General features: G+C 34.7%; 1 protein-coding gene and 1 pseudogene across 1 annotated transcript in view; both read left to right on the top strand.

Moving 5' to 3' along the window:
- The first annotated feature begins 10,828 nt into the window (after positions 1–10,828).
- Positions 10,829–18,837, top strand: part of CHST9 (carbohydrate sulfotransferase 9) — a 322,915-nt gene continuing 314,906 nt past the window's right edge. The window contains exon 1 of the mRNA XM_049769567.1: positions 10,829–11,025. Within this exon, the coding sequence (XP_049625524.1) occupies positions 10,905–11,025 (121 nt within the window). The 5' untranslated portion in view covers positions 10,829–10,904. The remainder of the gene's footprint in view (positions 11,026–18,837) is intronic.
- The window catches only part of LOC126003909 (39S ribosomal protein L13, mitochondrial-like), a 117,747-nt pseudogene continuing 114,513 nt past the window's right edge, over positions 15,604–18,837 (top strand).

Raw genomic sequence — 18,837 nt, 5'->3', positions numbered from 1 at the left:
CAACTTTAGTTCAAATATTTTTCTTTGTAACAGTGTTGTGCTGCCTTAAGGTCTTTACTGTGAAAATGAGTTATCACCATACAAATGTCTTATACTGTAGGTTCCAGGTATGACACAGGATGAAATGAAGGTGTGAGCAGATTCACATACCTCTTTTAGGCTCAAAGTAGGATCCATATAATTGTCTTTACTAATTTCCAGAGATCACCTGCAATCCTTGATTCATTGTACTCTGCCTTCAGGATGCCAACATCCTTCTGGCATCATTTTATTCTGGCCTCCTCTGCCACTCCCCGTTAGAGTACATAGGTCCCATTTAATCCAGAGTAATTTTCTTATTTGTTAAAATGAGCCAATTAGCAATATATTCAATCCATCTGCAACCATAGCTCTAATTGTCATTTGACTTAACAATTATAGACATCAGTGGTTAGAAGTTTGAATTCTGGGTGTCAGTTATTCTGAATTTCACGCATACCATTGTCAAGTTCTTGGTTTTAAAATGTTATTCTATGGTTATGTAAATATTGCAGTTTCAAATTTAATTTTTTTTTGTGTTTTTTGGGTCACACCCGGCAGTGCTCAGGGTTTTTTTCCTGGCTCCATGCTCAGAAATTGCTCCTGACAGGCACGGGGGACCATATAGGATGCCGGGATTCGAACCGATGACCTTCTGCATGAAAGGAAAACGCCTTGCCTCCATGCTATCTCTCCGGCCCCTAAATTTAATTTTAAATAACTTTTTCTCCCTCCACTTTACTTTGTTGATTTTTTTGGTGAGCATGGATTGTACATGTACTTGGTCACAGTGTTTTCACATTTGCATGTTTGATTAGAGTTTTTTGGAGGACCCATGTTCAATTAATTGTCAGGCTAACAATACTAGAACATGGTAGTTTCTAAGGATAACATGTGATTACACATGTTAATTGTACACATGCTTTCTAGAGTTCTTAGTCTTCTACTTGTGGTATTTTCACACATTCTGGTTACACCTCCCTCATCATGCTCTATGAGTAGTGTCCACATAACTTAAACTTTATTTTGTTTAAAAATAGATTTCATTGTATTTTAAGGTAAAATTATTGAAATAGTGTCAATACTTACATTTTGGGTGTACAAAGTCACTGTATTTTCATTTAAAGATGCGCCTATAAATTAAGGTTTGGTAAACATATTTCTATGCTCTATGTGATAAACATGTTGAAATAAGTGCCAAAGATCCTTTACCATTCCTGATGTTATTTCTAGGTGCTCCTTTCTTCTCCCTATATTCCTTCTCTCCCTACTGGTTGGCAACTTTAGTCAGAGATCATCAGACATTGTCTATTTCTTTGCTCATATGTTTTTTAGTTGTGCTCTCATATGATTGACTGGTAAGATCTCACATTCTTATGGCATCAGGGGTTCAGAATGGAGAACTGCAGGGGCCATTTTCAGTACATGTGGTGGCATTGAGGGTAGGGCTTATACAAACTTACATTGCAAAGAATGTTCTTTTGAGTCACCCTCTAGGTTCCTAAAATTTTACTGTTTAATAGAAAATAAACAGGGGTAGACAGGCACTATTTTTTGCAACTTCTATATAAATCTAAAATTATTATAAATACAATTTTTTAAATTTGAGGATTAAGTAAAAATCCATAAGAATTATATATGAAATTTCAGGAATTGCACAATTACAAAATGGACCTAAGGTTATTTTACTCATAAATTAGTAAATTCATTAGGTAACAAATAGTAAATAAGTGGAAGCAATGTTCCTCAAATAGAAGTAATTCATTTGAAATTCGCTGTATAATGCTTATTTACACATTTAATAATTGTGAAACAAGTTGGGTATCATATAATTCATTTCTATATAACAAAACAAATCCAATTGGCTATTATTAAACTATATAACACAATTTTATCTAATTATGGCTGATAAAAGGTACTTTAAATGTTTAGTACCAATAGTACTTACTTATAAAATAAAAATATTAACCTCCGTAAGCCCTGTTGCTGAATGATTTCTAATTGCATATCTTTCTAATACCTTTTTAAAGTATGACATATTAAGTTTTGATTACTATTTTCAGAAGCTGTTTTATACATAAAGGCAAATTTCACTCTTCTATTTATAAAAAACAAAATTAAACTTTTAACCTTTACATGTGACAACTGATTTAAAGAAGAAAATAATTGTATGATTTTTATAATTCTAAATTCAAAACAAATCAGAAGAGCCTAACATTTTAAGAGAACAAAATTTTACAAGCTAATTAAAATTTTGTACCAGAAGCAAATAAATATATGATGAAATGGGATGAAGTAGTTGGTGTGTTAGATATTGTTTATTGGAAGCTGCTGGAATATTTAGGAGTTTAATTTTTATGGTGCCTTGCATATTTGTGGAATGTGGAAAGGGGACTGACCTGGAAACCAGCCCACAGTAAGACAGTTTACTGATGAAAATTAATAAAGATAAATTTGGGGGTGACCAAGGTTTGGACCATACTCACTATATTTCAGACTTATTTCTGGCTCTGTGCTCAGGATACTTTCTTGATGATACTCAGGAGTACTTCCAGAGAAAGATGCACATTGTACTCATCTTCTGACCCCCAAAGCTGATAATTTCTCTCAGGATCTCTAGCACTCTTGGGAAAACAGACACCAACACAAAGTTAGCAGTGAAAAAAAACAAGTTCCATACCATGTCTTGTCTATAACTACAATATTGCGCCAGATCAAAAACACTAAATCAACCAAACCAACTGGAACTTAGGAAAGGAGCCATAGGTACAATTTGGAGGCAACCTTACTTGACACTGAAGGGAACACACACACACACACACACACACACACACACACACACACACACACACACACAAGCGTGCACATTCAAAATATATCAAAAGAATGAAAAAAAAATGAGCTTACTCAATAAGATTTTTAAGAACATGAATAAATCTTAGGAAATGAAAGGTAACAAAATTACTGGCAAGATTTAATTTTTTATCATGCATTATGACAAAAGCTTTAAAGTGCCTTTAAAATATTAAAAGAATAAAAATAGTTTCTCATAAAAAGATAGAGAATTTTCCAGTATGTATGATTGATCCAGTGCCACTGAAAATTTCTCCAATTTTCTGTGTTATGTGTATGCTACAAATTTAACTCAATCTGAACCTATCTACCCAGAGATAACATCAGATTTCACAGCTTAAGGGCTTAGAATGATTCACAAAACTGGCCTCTCTTCAGTTTCCAGTACAGGTCCAAATTGTTTTCTGTGATTTTGGACAATTAGCCAGCTAATATTCCTGCCAGCTAGCAGCTTACAATAGTCAGAAAGATGTTTTACTTTGTAGAGTCCTGGTGTACTCTGAAAGGGTATTTATTATATAGGATATATGAATAGTCTGATGAATGAATGTATATGGCAAGGTACAGAAGCTGTGAAGTGTGGGAGGTCCTGTGTTCATAGAACTGGCATCCCACCTTTCTAGCATATAGAGTAAGAACGTGGAAGAAATATAGGAGAACCTGGAAGATGCATATAAAGTAAGAAAAACCCAGTATTTCTCACTATGAGTCATTTTGGGAACTTGAGTGTCTCATATGATTAATTAAATCACTGACAACTGGTGACTTTAGCCTCTTTCCTTCCCTGGAAGTCAGGGAGTTGATTAACATTCCCAACACTCTAACCAAGTATGGGTCTCTTGGTAAACAGGCTTTATTCTTTTAGGGTTTGGGGCCACACTGGTTTGTAGGTTCTAAACTAGTTCTCTCTGTAGTGCTTTGAACTATTGCCTGGTTATTTCCTCATTGTTTGGGTAACCTAAAAGCTTTCCAAGGTCATCTCGTCAACATAAGAAACTATAACTTTATTGCTGTTATCATTACAGAAGTCTGTGCCAGCATGAAAGTGCAAACCAAATAAGTATCCCGACCATAAAATACTATGAGTAAATATATAAATATTTACTGTCATAAATAAGCTTGTAGTGTAAAAAACAATGAAATTGAAACAAATCAATATGGAGAAGAAATTAGGTTATGGAAACTATAAAAATAGAGTTTTTAAATAATGTAATAGGTAGGACTGACACAGAGATAAAAAAGAAATTCATAAATTAGAAAATCAACTTAGAAAAATTAATTATATAATAGTTAAAATAGAATTTTTTCAAATTATGAATAAATAGAGAATTATGAGATGTATTAAAGCACTTCAATATTTAATGACAATTTCAAAAAAATTAGTATGTTGAAAATTGTTTGTGCTGGAGCAAGAGTACAGTGGATAGGGTTTAGTCCTGGCCACCCTATATGTCCCCTCAATCCCTACCAGGAGTGATACCTGAGCTGGTTGTGGTACAAAAACCTGGGGGGGGGGATAAGCTGAACATTGTTAAGACAATTTTTATTTATTTATTTATTTAAAGAGGAGAGAACATTATGGGTACTCAAGTTAAAAGTATATGCTAAGTATAAAATATTTTGCTTTAAGATAAGTATACCAGGATCCTTCACATTAAAACTATGAACAATTCAGCTGACAATTGACTTCTTATCAGTATCAATTAGATACTGATAAAATGATTTTTTTTTCATCTTAAGGCTATCAGTAGTGGGTTGTTTTTTGTTCTTTGTTTTTCTGTTTTTAATAGCACCTGGTTTGCCTAGTGCTTACTCTTGACTCTGTGCTTAGAGGTGCTAAGGTTTAAACCCAGTAGACCATGTGCAAGGGAGATATCCTGCTGACTATTGCTCTAGCCCCCAAAAGTTATTTTTAATCTGAATTTATGTTCAGCCATGTTTATTATTATAATACTAAAAATAAGATACATTTTTATATACAAACTATAAGATAATTTAACTGATATTTGCTACAAACAATATTGAAGACCGTAGTATAGGAAAGAAAGCACAGAGGAAAGTTACTGGTTAAAAATTAACACAGAATATATACATAAGCCCAGATGGGGATAGAGATTTCCTTCTTTACTCCAAGAAAACAATATTTGATCAACCAGAGGCACCTGGAAACAGATTCATGAACTTGGTATGAGGTACTCTGCACAACATAAATGGCAATAAAGACAGACACTGAGATTTGTGCCTAATTGGAGGAAGGTGCATAGAGATGCATGTAGGCTCCAAACTGACATGTGTACATACTACCAGGCACCTCTCTTGCATATAGAGAGCAGCAGTGCTAGAGTGTGCACACTAGGTGAAATCCATACAAGGGAACTAGCATGTTTGACCTATACTTACTTGTCTTTTGTACATAGTGTTACTTCTTTTTCTATCATTATGCTTTTTTTTGTCTTTTATATATTGTAAGCTGTTGCTTTTCATGTAATTGCCTTTTATAAAAAGTAGAAAATTTCTATCTATATTTATTTCAAATGGCCACTATGATAAATTGTTACACATGTGGTGGTTTAATTTACATAATTCAAAATTGGTGTCTTACAGTCATGAAGGCTAGAAGACTGAACTCAGTTTTACTGGGCCAAAACCAAGGTGTCATTATTGTCCAGAGACACTCAGGGAGAGAGAATTTTTTGTTTTGGTTTGGTTTTTTTTGGCCACACCCGGCTACTCTCAGGGGTTACTCCTGGCTATGCACTCAGAAATCGCTCCTGGCTCAGAGGACCATATGGGATGCCGGGGATCAAACCCAGGTCCATCCTGGGTCATGAGCCATGTGCAAGGCAAACACTCTATCACTGTGCTATGACTCTGGCCCCCTGAAAGAAAGAATGTTTTATTATTTTCCTGACTTCTGAAGCTGTGTTCCTGTGTTCTTTGACTTATGATCCTTAGCTCTTCAAAGCCTGCAGCATAACATTGTTAGCTCTTTGAGGTCATCACAAAAGCTTCTCTTTTCTACTCTGAATATCTTCATTCTTTTTGTTTTATATAAACTGTTGTGATAACTTTTTATACTCACCAAGATAATACAAAATAGTATTTGTACGTATAGTTTTCTAAAATGAACAAAAAATCAGGTGAGCAAATAACCACTTAAAATTTAGATTGATTTTTTTTTACTCCTCAAATTGGCCCAGATATTTTACAGACATTTAAGATGCTATGAGTTCAACAGAAAAAGAATAGTGTTTTAGTACATAAAATATTTAGGAATTAGAACTATAAAACCAACATAAAGAACTAGAGGTAAAATATAAATAATACAATACTCAATACATAACACTGGGCAAATGTTATCTACTTAGAATAGAAACAGCTTTCAATATGTACAAAGAAAAAATTCAGGTAGATTTAGGCATAACATTAATATTTTTCAATTTTTGAAAGGAAATATAATTTCATCATTTGTAGGCAACATGTTATTTTGGAAAATTATAAAAGAACACACAAATATCTTGATCTAACTATTTCTACCATTTTCTACTCTGCTATGAGGTTTCAGAGGTTCATGTAACTGGATCTCATAAAAAGGTCTCTCTGATAGTTTTGCCATATATGACACTGATAATATAGGTATGAGGTATAGCACCCAAAATGATTCTTTTTAAAATCATGGCCAAATAGGAGAATGACTTTTTAAACAGGGGCCAGTTCACTGTTCCTCAGACCATTGGAAGGTCTGACTATAGTAAAAACAAAACTTATGAATGAATTCTTTTTTTTTTATGAATTAATTCTTATGCACACTGCATATATCTTATTTTGCAATGAAGAAACAAAACAAATACAAATACAATATGTGGCCTGCAGGCCATAATGTGAGGACCACTGCTTTAAAGTGTTGAAAATGAGTTAGCTTTTATATCTGTTTTCATAATTGTTAGGATAAATGAATAAACAATATATATGTGCAAATAAAATTTTGTAGAAAAATTATATAGACCTCTTTTAGAATTATCTTGGTGGTACCAGGGATCAAACATAGCACTTACCCAAACTTTCTACTGCTGAGCCAAATGCCTAGCATTCTTTCAGTATTTAATATCTACATTTTTCCAATGGAGATTATGACTAAGAATTTATAAGTGTAAGTAGGGCACTCACCTGAAATTTGTTATTGGATTCCCAAGTTCAGTCAGTATAACACAGTATTGAGTACCTCTTAAGTTCAAAACATTGTGTTTATGAGCATAGAGAGGGGAAGGAGTTGTACAGAATATGGGAAGCTATTGACTGTGAAAATGTTATATAATGCTTGTACACAAAATAGTATTATTCCATGTAATTTCAATCTCCAGTAGTCTGTACTTTTTCTGCAGGCATGGAGGTAAATGTATGATCTCTAAATAGGTTTGTTTTCCTATCATCGCTGACCTTCAGGTTTGCTTAAAGCAATATTGCTGCTCCTACTGCCTCACCTTTGTTTAATGAGAGCCATTTTCTAACGCCAATGTTGGGTTAATGGACTGAGATGGGAGAATATGAAAGGTATCTCTCTATTTTACACCAGATTGCCTTTCTGCCTTGTGGCTTTTAGCACTCAATCCTACTCATATCTGCCATAATAACAGTTATGGGTTTTCTACTGACTTCTTACCCAACGGATATGTCAGAGCACAACAATATCTCCTGAAGGAAAGAAGGGAAAATTCTTTATCTTTTTCCAGTTTGTTGGGTAATAATTTTCCTTTGCAAACCCTCAAGGAATACTTTATTTGGATTTCACACCCACGGTTCCCACAGGTTCATGGCTCTGTTCTGATTTATGCATTTTCTTGTATCCTCTCTTTTCTCAGATAAGTTGTAATTATGCAGACAGATTGTTAACATCTCTTTCTTCTTGTAAACAGCTATTTTTTTGTTAATCGTAGATTTTTTTAAATTTATAAACAATTCATTTATTAGCAAATTTTCTAGGAACAAAGCTTGTCAAACACAAAGATGAGTGGGATGTAGTTCCAGCCTCTAATTCACAGTTCACAGTTCAGATGACAGTTAATGTGTAGTTCAACTAGCTGAAGGAATTTAACCTCATGCCTACACCCTTTCTTCTACTTTACATCTTTTTTTTTTCTCAGTGTAGTTATTTCTTTTTTTATTATTTTTATTTTTAATTATGAGAACAAAGATGCAAAGAAAGAGGACAAGGTAGAAGACAATCACCCATAAACAGAATTCTCATTAGTCCCGTTGCTGATATCTTAACTTTGAACTTTCAGCCGAAAAACATTAAGAAAAATAAGACAGAACCCATGTAACAATTACTTTGTCCCTCAAGTCCCCAGATTGTAATACATAATATTTCTTAGCAGCACACAAAACAATCTAAAGCCATAAAACTTATGTAACTCCTTAAACATTGAAGGCAAAGTACTTTTTTACATTTCCATGCACATGCATATTAGTTTAAGTTAACCTCAAAAGTCCTAATGGAGGCAATTGCAACTGAACTGGTCTTCCGGAATCATAACGAAAGACGATATCCCAGACTCCATCCTAGCCTCAGTGCAAGGGCCAAGACCACTAACCACAGAAGACAGATTAAAATGACATCTATGAAAAAGAACTTCTAAAACCACAAAGAAAGTCATCATCATAAGTTCCACTCCTTGACCTTGCACAGACTGAGACCCCTAGATTTAGAGGTCTGTCTTTATTATCCAGATCGGAGCAGAAGTCTTCCATACGGCACAAAAACACCAAGGGGAGAGTAAATGAACGTGAAAGGAGTCTATAGATAATCCCATGACAATATATTCCAAGGGTAGGGAAACCCTGTATCTCTTAGGCCAAGGGGATTCCCGTTTCGGATGACCCCAACATTTACTGTGCCTATGCATCGGTGAGGGGCGAAACAAAAAACACTAAATAATCCTTTTTTTAAATTTTATTTTATCTAGTTTTGATCGAATTCTTTGTTTTGGGGTAAATATTGAAGTAGTTGTCCATTTTTTATTATATATTTACTTTTTCTTTCTTCTTTTCTCTTCTCCCTCCTTGCACCTTGTCATATTTCCTATCTCAAGACCATGGCAACTATGTGGTGCATATTTTTATGGCCGTAGATTTTGTTTAACTGTTGCCACCTCACTAAGTCTTCTCATAAACAAAGGAATTAATGTCTGTTCATTATTTAACTGCAGCACCAACAGAAGAAAAGTTAAGCTTTCCTTCATAGATGTCTATGAGGGAATTGGATCTTGGAATACTTCACATTGCAAATAACCCTTAGGAAGTTTGCTTTGCTCTGTATGTGCTTGAAAAGTTCAGAGTATTTTAGTTTTTAAATCAGTAGAAGTGTCACTCATCAAATAAGCAGAATGATACTTCTCTCTGTTTTTCTTATTTAAAACTTCTTCTACTACTAAAATCAAGAAAATGCCAAAAACACTTTTAAAAATGTTAGCAGGGGCCTCTTACTCAGGAGATTTAGAGGAAAATTTGAGGAAGTTCTTCAAGTTGTATCAGACACTGTTATCTTAAACACACGCATACACACACTATATGTACACACACACACACACACACACATATTTGGGTATAATTTTTTTAATGCTGTTTAACTATTTGTTGCATTTTTTCATATCTGGAGATCACTTACCCTAGGTAAACTTGTCTGAAGTAGGGTAGTGGCAAAAAATTAATAAACTATACCAGTCAGGAGAGAATCATGAGGTCCGTTGGCTTCTCTCCTAGTTATATCTCTCTCCATGCCCCAAGCCAAACTGAAACCTTTCTTTATTCTACCAATATAAATTCAATGGGGTTGGGGGGAGGTCAAATGAGAGACAAAATTACCTTTACAGGTGGTCTTTTACAAGTCAAAGGGTTTGCTGAAATGAAAGTGGAAGTTGGAGAACACCTTTGTTTTGGATAAAGGCAGGGTGTTTGAGTCGGAGGGAAACTGAGGATATTGGTGGTGGAAAATTTCACTGGTAAGGGTGGTGCACATTCTATGACAGAAACTCAATCATGAACAATTTTGTAACCACAATGCTTAAATAAAGTAATTATTCAAAGAAAAAGAATAAAATAAAATTCATTCAATATTAAAGAAAGCTTTTTACATCATGGTAGATAATCTGTACTTTTATGGTCTAAATTCTGTCTGACCTCTTAATTGTTATCCTTTTATTCTTTAAAGTGACCTTAAATGTGCCACTTAAAATAGAAAAACCTATTTTTACATGAGAAGAAACTAATAGATTAATTCTCATTTCTGAACATTAGTTATTGAAACACATGAATTAAATTTTTGTATTCATCCTGTAAAGCAAATAAACCCACTTCCTCAAAAGTCCATTATATTAGTTTTCACCCTTACATTCATCTTAAAGTAACCGGAACCTTACTACTTAAAATTTTGAGAGAGTAAATTTAGCCATACTTCACCTAATTAGGGTGTTACTTATTAACTCTGGGCTACTAAATTCCTTAGATATGATAATAATTACATAATTGCATAGAATTATGTGATCAATTAATTACATAATAATTATGTATTATATGATAATGGATATGATAATAATTAATAATTACATAGAAAGTCCCCATTCTTGAGACTGGAGTAATAGCATAGCGCTAGAGTGTTTGCCTAGCATGCAGCAGACCTGGGATGGACCCAGATTCGATTTCTGGCATCCCATATGGTCCCCCCCGCCCCCCGAGCCTGCCAGGAGTGATTTCTGAGCTCAGAGCCAGGAGCAACCCTTGAGTGCCACTAAGTGTGGCCCAACCCTCCCGCAAATTGCCATTCTGAGTATATCTATGAGAATGTCTTATGTCTAATGAGCATTACAGTTCCTGTTGATCCTAGAGCTTATTGATACGGCTTTTTTCTTATCATATTTAGAAAAAATATGGTAAAATGTGTTTCTTTTTAATTTATAGGTTATCTCATGGAACAAGTGATTAAGGCAACAAGAAATCATTTAACATTTGTAGAGTAACAAAGCAAGTGATCTTCAGAAATGCAGCCATTTGAAATGCTCATGAACCCCAAACAAGTCTTCCTCTCAGTGCTGATATTTGGAGTAGCAGGGATTTTTCTCTTCATGTATTTGCAGGTCTGGATTGAAGAACAACATACAGGCAAGACATCAACGTATTTTTTCTAATTTTAATTTACTAGTCATGTTAAATTCATAAGCCACAATGTTTATAGTATTTTTAAAGTCACAATATTTCCTACAAAAACAATAGTTGGACACAAATTGAATGTATTAAAAAGATGTCTGATGGAAATTTACCTGATTGGGATACTTGAAGCTTTTGTTACCACAGGGAAGTTGTAGTGGACCATAAACTCAGCAAAGAGCTTGTGAAAAATTGTCTATTCTGCTATTTAGCATATATCTTAACTCCTGAGAGTAAGCCTGAAAGGTGCTGAGCATTAATAAGTCTCTGGTAATTACTCTTTAAAACTTTGGAATTGATAAACAAAAATATATAGAAAATTCTTTATACTTGAAAATCAGGGGGCGCTGGTAGTCCTCAATGCTGCTGAGCTTGAGCACTATTAAATCCTCAGGCCTCCACATTGAATTGACCCTGTGCGCCATAGGCACCATTTGAGAAACCCCCACTTACCCCTCAAAATTCTCAGAGAATCATATATTAAGTCTAGTACATAGATATAAACAAATGGATCACATTAGTGTGTCAGTAGTTGTTATATTTATATTTTCATTATTTGTTTGCCAGTTTTTGCATATTGAAGACACTCAATTACTGCTAAAATGAGAAGAATTTACAATGAGAATATTAATATTAAAAATATTCTAGGACATTACAGAATATTATTATGGGTGATCTGAAATTCATTTGTTGTCATTTTATCTACAAATAAATAATCTACTACTAAGGGGTACTACTAAGGCATACTACTACTTAGGGAAATAAATTAACAGAAAAGTAACTTAATTGTTTCCTGTTATGATGTACATTTTAAGTATTCTCAATATAAAACTGCTCTAAAAGATAATTTAGCATTTAATAATATTTAAAGTTCTTACTATTGGAAAACATTTTTGGTTTATACTTCTAGACACTTTGGATATATTTAATTTATATAATAATTTTTGTGAAAAAAATTGCACAGATTATTTTCTAGAGGCCATGTAACATAAATGTAAAAAATAATTATTTTTAACTCTTATTACAATTTGCATAAACTGTATTACTTTGGTGTTTCATATTACTGCAATAATTTAACATAATTTATAATGTTTAATGAACCCATCTGTGACAAAATAAATAGTGTAATTCCCCTGGAAATACAACTCCGTCATAGATTTTTGTCACCTAGTAAGCATTTAGTAGGTATTTATTGAATGAATTTAGTTTAAAAAATATGAAAAGTCTAATACCAGTGTTAACAACAAATTGAAATGCAAAAAGGAAGAATTAGTTATTTCATTAGCTGGAGATTTGCTAATCATCTAACAAAATTTTCAAGAGAAGTGTCTCACAATCTGTTCTTGACAATATGCATAAATGTCAAAACCAGAATTCCTTTAGAAAACTAATTTATTATTCTTCAATAAGACTTCCATCTGGAGTTTTGTCTTTTATTACGCTATTGCAGTGTGTTGTAATTCTGCCATTTCAAAGTACCTAAGCCTTTTGTGTTTCTCAAATAGCATCAGAAGAATCCAGTATTTTTAAGGTAGTCTCTTATTAAATAAAACATATCTCAAGTTGTGCTCAATCATTTGGAAATCAGAATATCTATTTTGGACACGTTAGGTTTATAATTCAAAGAACCTTGGAAGATGAGTTGGTTTTGATTTCAGAAATATGCTTTGCATTTTAGGTTTAAAACTCTGGGTTATTTGATCTCATATACAATTCAGGTGTTTATGAGAACACTTAGATTTTTTTCTTATCTCTATTAGGATGACTTTAAATTTTATTAATTTAAGATCTTCATATTTTTTAGTTCTTTTATGAAAAATAAATGCAAAAAAGCCATGTTAAATATGCTCTAATGTGTTAGAAAAGATAATGAAGATATAGGATTAGTTTGGAGGTGAGAAGGAAAATTTTGTAACAGTTCTTAAAGTCTGTTCAATTACACAACAGTTCTGTTTTAACATTCATTTAAAAAACATTATAAATTGAATTATGATTTTGTTATAATTTTCAAATTTTATTTTTCCAGATTTGATTTTTATATATTTTACTTCATAAACAATTTTCTTGATTAAAAATTGTATATTCAGAGAAATCCCAAATATCTCAATTCTGCTTCTTTGCTTTGTGACCCTGGGAACATTACTTAGTCTCTTATATCTGGATGTTCTAATATAGTAAGTGGAGTTCTAATTTGTAAACTAATTTCTATATTTGGTTGCAATGAGGATTACAGGCAATGACACCTGCAAAGCAACGTGAGGCCCCACTAGAAGTAGTGTGCAGTGTATATGACTGATACTTTTCTGGAAATGATGCCAGTCATCTTCATTTTTCTTTTTCTGAGTTATCAATTCAGGGCCACAGTTAAGGAGAATAATATTAAATTTGTGCCTTCAGAGATTAAAACAATTTGGGGTAGAATTATTTCCCTCTCAGGTAAACTGGTTGGGAGTATCTAACTGGCACAGAGACATTATCTTACAATTTCAATTGAAGAAGAACGGTTAAATTGAATACAAAGAGGGAAGTCAGTCTGGGATGATCCCACATCTTGGCAAGCTGCCCCCAAGGTCAAGGTATTCATTTATTCAACAGTATTATTTGAAGACCTGACAATCAGAAATGCAAAATACTTTGGTGAATGCAGGGAAAAGAGCCAGATAGAATCCTGGTTCTCAAGAAGACTATAGTTTCATGGATTGTAAGGGAGAAAATGTTCTTGAGTTCAGGCCAAGCTTTGGTACAAAAGGACAGTCCACTGAGAAAGAAAAAAAGAAAGAAAGAAAGAAGACAAATTCTCCATTATGAGGCAAAATAAATTGGAATAAGGAGAAAGAGTGCCATCATTAGTCAAGGATGAACTGCTGACCAAATGGAATTGTTGGGGGGGAACATGACCAGTGTGGGGAAGGCCAGCATGTAGATCTGATCAGAGTAAGAAGCTGCTACTCCTGGAAAAGATACAACAATGAAGAGAGCTAAATTAGAAAATCCAGGAAATAGGGTTTACCCTAGCTACTACTACAACTCACAATTTGGTAACTATTTCTCTTAGAAAGCTTAGAATAGAACATTATTGCTAAATAGAAAAATACTGAGAACCGTGATACGTAATTGTTTTTGCATGTGCAGAGACATGCTTAAGTTTTAAGCTTAAGCAGAAATTTAAGTAAGCACCTAAAAATTACATTATACACTACCTGTTTAAAAATATGCAAATCAGGCTAATGGTGACAATGTTTAAACTTTTAAGAGATATCTCATTACTGTTAACCAAAAATGTTTCCTCAGTTCACAGACTGCGGTGAGGTACAGTTCTGCCTTTCCACAGCCTCATCGTCTATTCATGCAGATGCTTTCCCCTTCTTTCTTCCTCTTCCAACTAGACTTTTGACCTGGCTATCAGTTTTCTCACCATTCACAGCTTGAATATTCTTCTAGTCTCATCTGAGAGGATTCTGCTCAAATGAGCACAGTCAGTTAGACTCCCTCTCCCTCCCATCTTATTTATTTTCATCAAAGGATTGTAATTAGCAATTACTTTGTTTAAATTTTTATTGACTTAATTATCTGTTTACTGTCTACATCTGTCACTGTTCTCTGAGTTTGATAAGACCTTGTCTGTCTTACTTAGTGGAGAATTCCTATTCTACGGCATGGATATATGCATGTGGTAAATGCTCAGCAAATATTGTTCAGCTGGTTTTCCTGCATCAAAATTACTGTACAGACTGTCTTTGATCTCTCCAAGGCACCTATACTCTTTTATCACTATTGCCTTTAAAAGGTTCACATATTAAACCAGAAATTACCTGTTTCTTTTGGTTCATTTTGTTTTTGAGCTACAACCCACAGTCCTCAGGACTTACTCCTGACCGTGTTCAGGGATCACTTTTGGTGGGAGTCAAGGGACCATATGGCATGCTGGAGATTGAACCCAGATTAGTCACATGCAAGAAAAATGCCTAGGGGCTGGAGCTATAGCACAGTGGTAGGGCCTTTACCTTGCACGAGGCCAACCCAAGATGAACCCGGGTTCAATCCCCAGCATCCCATATAGTCCCCCGAGCCTGCCAGGAGTAACCTCTGAGCACTGTCCGGTGTGATCAAAAAATTTATACTGCCATACTATCAATTTAGCCCCTAAAATTCTCCTTCTTCCCATATGCTTACTCACCCAAGCTGTATTCTTCACATTAAGTGAAACTCACCCTTCTATGGTATGGTCTGATCATTTTTATGGTAAATGAATCCCCAGAGCTTTTGGGAGAGAATATGGAGTGGACCACATCTGGAGGTGTTCAGGGACTTTCCTGGCTTTGGGCTCAGCAGTTACTCCTGGCAGTATTTGGTAGGCCGTTATGGTGCTGGTGCCTGGAATTGAATTGGAGTTCAGATGCATTTGAGGCGGGTGCCTTAACCCTCTACTTTCTTTCTAGCTCTTAAAACCCAGATTTTTTTTTTAACATTTCATGTATAGGAAGCCATTAGAAATAGAGGTCTACCTGTGAGAAAGGGCTTGTAGGAGGAAACATGTAGAACTTCTCCAAAGCGACCAGGCAACGGGTCACTTCTGCTCGTTTGGTGTCTTTTAGACGGAAAAATGCAGTCACTGGGAAGGCTTGCCGCTCTGGCATCAGTTAAATATAAAGGATTGCATAAACCAGTGTACCATTAATTGAGTGACTATGGAGATCATGTTGTCACAATGAATACAAGACACATTGCATTTTCTGGAAACAAATGGAAACAAAAAGTATACTCCTCACATACTGGCTGCCCAGGAGGATTTAATCAAGTGACATCTGCACAGCTGCACCAGAAGGATCCAGTGGCCATTGTGAAACTAGCTATTGATGGCATGCTGCCTAAAAACCTTCACAGAAGGACAGTGATTCAGAGGTTGCATCTTTTTCCAAATAAAGATATACCAGAAGATATTCTTTTTTTTAATAATAGGCTTTTATTTTTTATATCTTTATTTAAATACCATGATCACAAACATAATTGTAGTTGGGTTTCAGTCATAAAAAGAACAGCCCCATTCACCAGTGCAACATTCCCATCAACAATGTTTCCATCTCCTCCCTCCCCAATCCCTGCCTATATTCAAGACAGGCTTTCTATAGTCCTCACTCAATGATATTAAGATAGTTTTCAGCATAGTTATTTCTCTAACTGCACTCACCACTCTTTGTGGTGAGCTTCATATCTTGAGCCAGTCCTTCCAGCCCTCAACTCTGGAAATTTTTTCAATGTTTTTAATTTTTCTTAAAACCCATAAGATGAGTGAGACTATTCCATGTCTAACTTTCTCCCTCTGACTTATTTCACTCAGCATAATAGATTCCATGTATATCCATATATAGGAGAATTTTATGACTTCATCTCTCCTGATGGCTGCATAATATTCCATTGTGTATATATACCATAGTTTCTTTAGCCATTCATCTGTTGAAGGGCATGTTGATTGTTTCCAGTCTAGCTATTGTAAATAGTGGTGCAATGAATATAGGTGTGAGGAAGGGATTTTTGTATTGCTTTTTTAGTTCCTAGGGTATATCCCTAGAAGTGGTATAGCTGGATCAAATGGGAACTCAATTTCCAGTTTTTTAAGGAATCTCCATATTGTTTTCCATAAGGTCTTAACTAAATGGCATTCCCACCAACAGTGAATGAAAGTTACTTTCTCTCCACATTCCTACCAACACTGATTGTTCATGTTCTTTGTGATGTGTGTCCGTCTTTGTGGTGTGAGATGGTACCTCATTGTTGTTTTGATTTGCATCTCACTGATGATTAGTGATGTGGATCATTTTTTCTTTTGTCTTTTAGCCATTTGTATTTCTTCTTTGAGAAATTGTCTGTTTATTTCTTCTCCCCATTTTTTGATGGGGTTAGATGATATATTTTCTTGATCAGTTCTGTCAATATCTTGTATATCTTAGGTATTAGCCCCTTATCTGATGGGTTTGGGTGAATAGCTTCTCCAATTATGTGGGAGGCTTTTGTATCCTAGGCATTATTTCCTTTGAGGTGCAGATGCTTCTCAGCTTAATATAGTCCCATTTGTGTAACTCTGCTTCAACTTGTTTGAAGAGTGCTATTTCTTCCTTGAAGATGACTTAGTTTCAATGTCCTGGAGTGTTTTACCTACATGCGGTTCTATATACCTGATGGTTTCAGGTCTGATACCAAGGTCTCTAACGCTTTTGCATTTGACCTTTGAGCAGGGTGTTAGATGGAGGTTTGAGTTTGATTTTTTTTTTGCAAGTAGCTGACCAATAGTCCCAACACCACTTGTTGAAGAGGCTTTCTTTGCTCCATTTTGCATTTTTTGCCCCTTTATCAAAGATTAATTGATTATATAACTGGGGAGCATTCTCTGAATTTAGTCTATTCCACTGTTCTGAGAGTGTCTTTATCACAATACCATGCTGTTTTAATGATCATAGATTTGTAAGCAGGTAAAGTTGGAGAAAGTGATGCCTCCCATATTCCATTTCCCAAGGATTTCTCTACCTATTTCTGGGTGTTTATTGTTCCAGATGAATTTCAGGAGTGTTTTATCCACTTCTTTGAAGAACGTATTTTTAGCGGGTGTTTTTAGCGGGATTGCAATAAATCTGTACAATGCCTTGGGTAGTATTGCCATTTTAATGATGTTACTCCTGCCCATCCATGAGCAGGGTATTTGTCTCCATTCTCTTTTATTTCTTGAAGCAGCATTTTTATTTTTCTTTGTATAAGTCTTTAACATCTTAATTAAGTTGACTTCAAGATATTCGAGTTTTTGGGGCACTAATGTGAATGTTATTATTTTAATGTCCATTTCTACTCTATCATTATTAGTGTATAAGAAGGCCATTGATTTTTAATTGTTAATTTTGTAGCCTGCCACTTTGCTATAGGAATCTATTGTTTCTAGAAGCTTTTTGGTGGAGTCTTTGGGGTTTTCTATGTATAGTATGTCATATGAAAACAGTGAGTGCTTGACTTCTTTCTTTTCTATCTGGATGCCCTTGATACCTTTTTCTTGCCTAATTTCTGTGGCAAGAACTTCCAGCACTATGTTGAATAGGTGTGGTAAGAGAGGGCAGTCTTGTATTGTAGCAGATTTTAGAGGAAACACTTTTAGTTTATCTCCATTGAGGATAATATTTGCCATTGGCTTGTAGTAGATGGCCTTGACTTTTTTATTTTTTATTTTTTTTTGTTTGTTTTTGGGTCACACCTGGCAGTGCTCAGGGGTTACTCCTGGCTCTACACTCAGAAATTGCTCCTTGCAGGCTCAGGCAACATATGGAATGATGGAATTTGAAAGACTGTCCTTCGGCATGCAAGGAAAATGCCCTACCTCCCCACTATCTCTCTGGCCCCAGCCTTGTCTATTTTGAGAAGAGTTCCTTTCATTCCCAACTTGATGACAGTTTTTTATACACCAAGAATGGGTGTTGGACCTTATTAAATGCTCTCTGCTTCTATTGATATGATCATATCATTTTTATTTATTTTTTGTTGATATGGTGTACTCTCTTGGTTGACTTATGGATGGTAAGCCATCCTTGGATTCCTAGAATAAATCCTACTTGGTCATAGTGTATAATCTTCTTTATGAGACAGTGGATCCTATTTGCCAGAATTTTGTTAAGGATCTTTGCATCTGTGTTCATGAGAGACAATGGTCTGTAGTTTTCTTTCTTTTCTTTTCTTTTTATTTTTGGTAGCATTCCTGGTTTTGGTATCAAGGTGATGTTAGTTTCATGA

The sequence above is a fragment of the Suncus etruscus genome, chromosome 3, assembly GCF_024139225.1.
Source record: "Suncus etruscus isolate mSunEtr1 chromosome 3, mSunEtr1.pri.cur, whole genome shotgun sequence".
NCBI classification, from domain to species: Eukaryota; Metazoa; Chordata; class Mammalia; order Eulipotyphla; family Soricidae; genus Suncus; species Suncus etruscus.
This window is presented reverse-complemented; position numbering and strand designations above follow the sequence as displayed.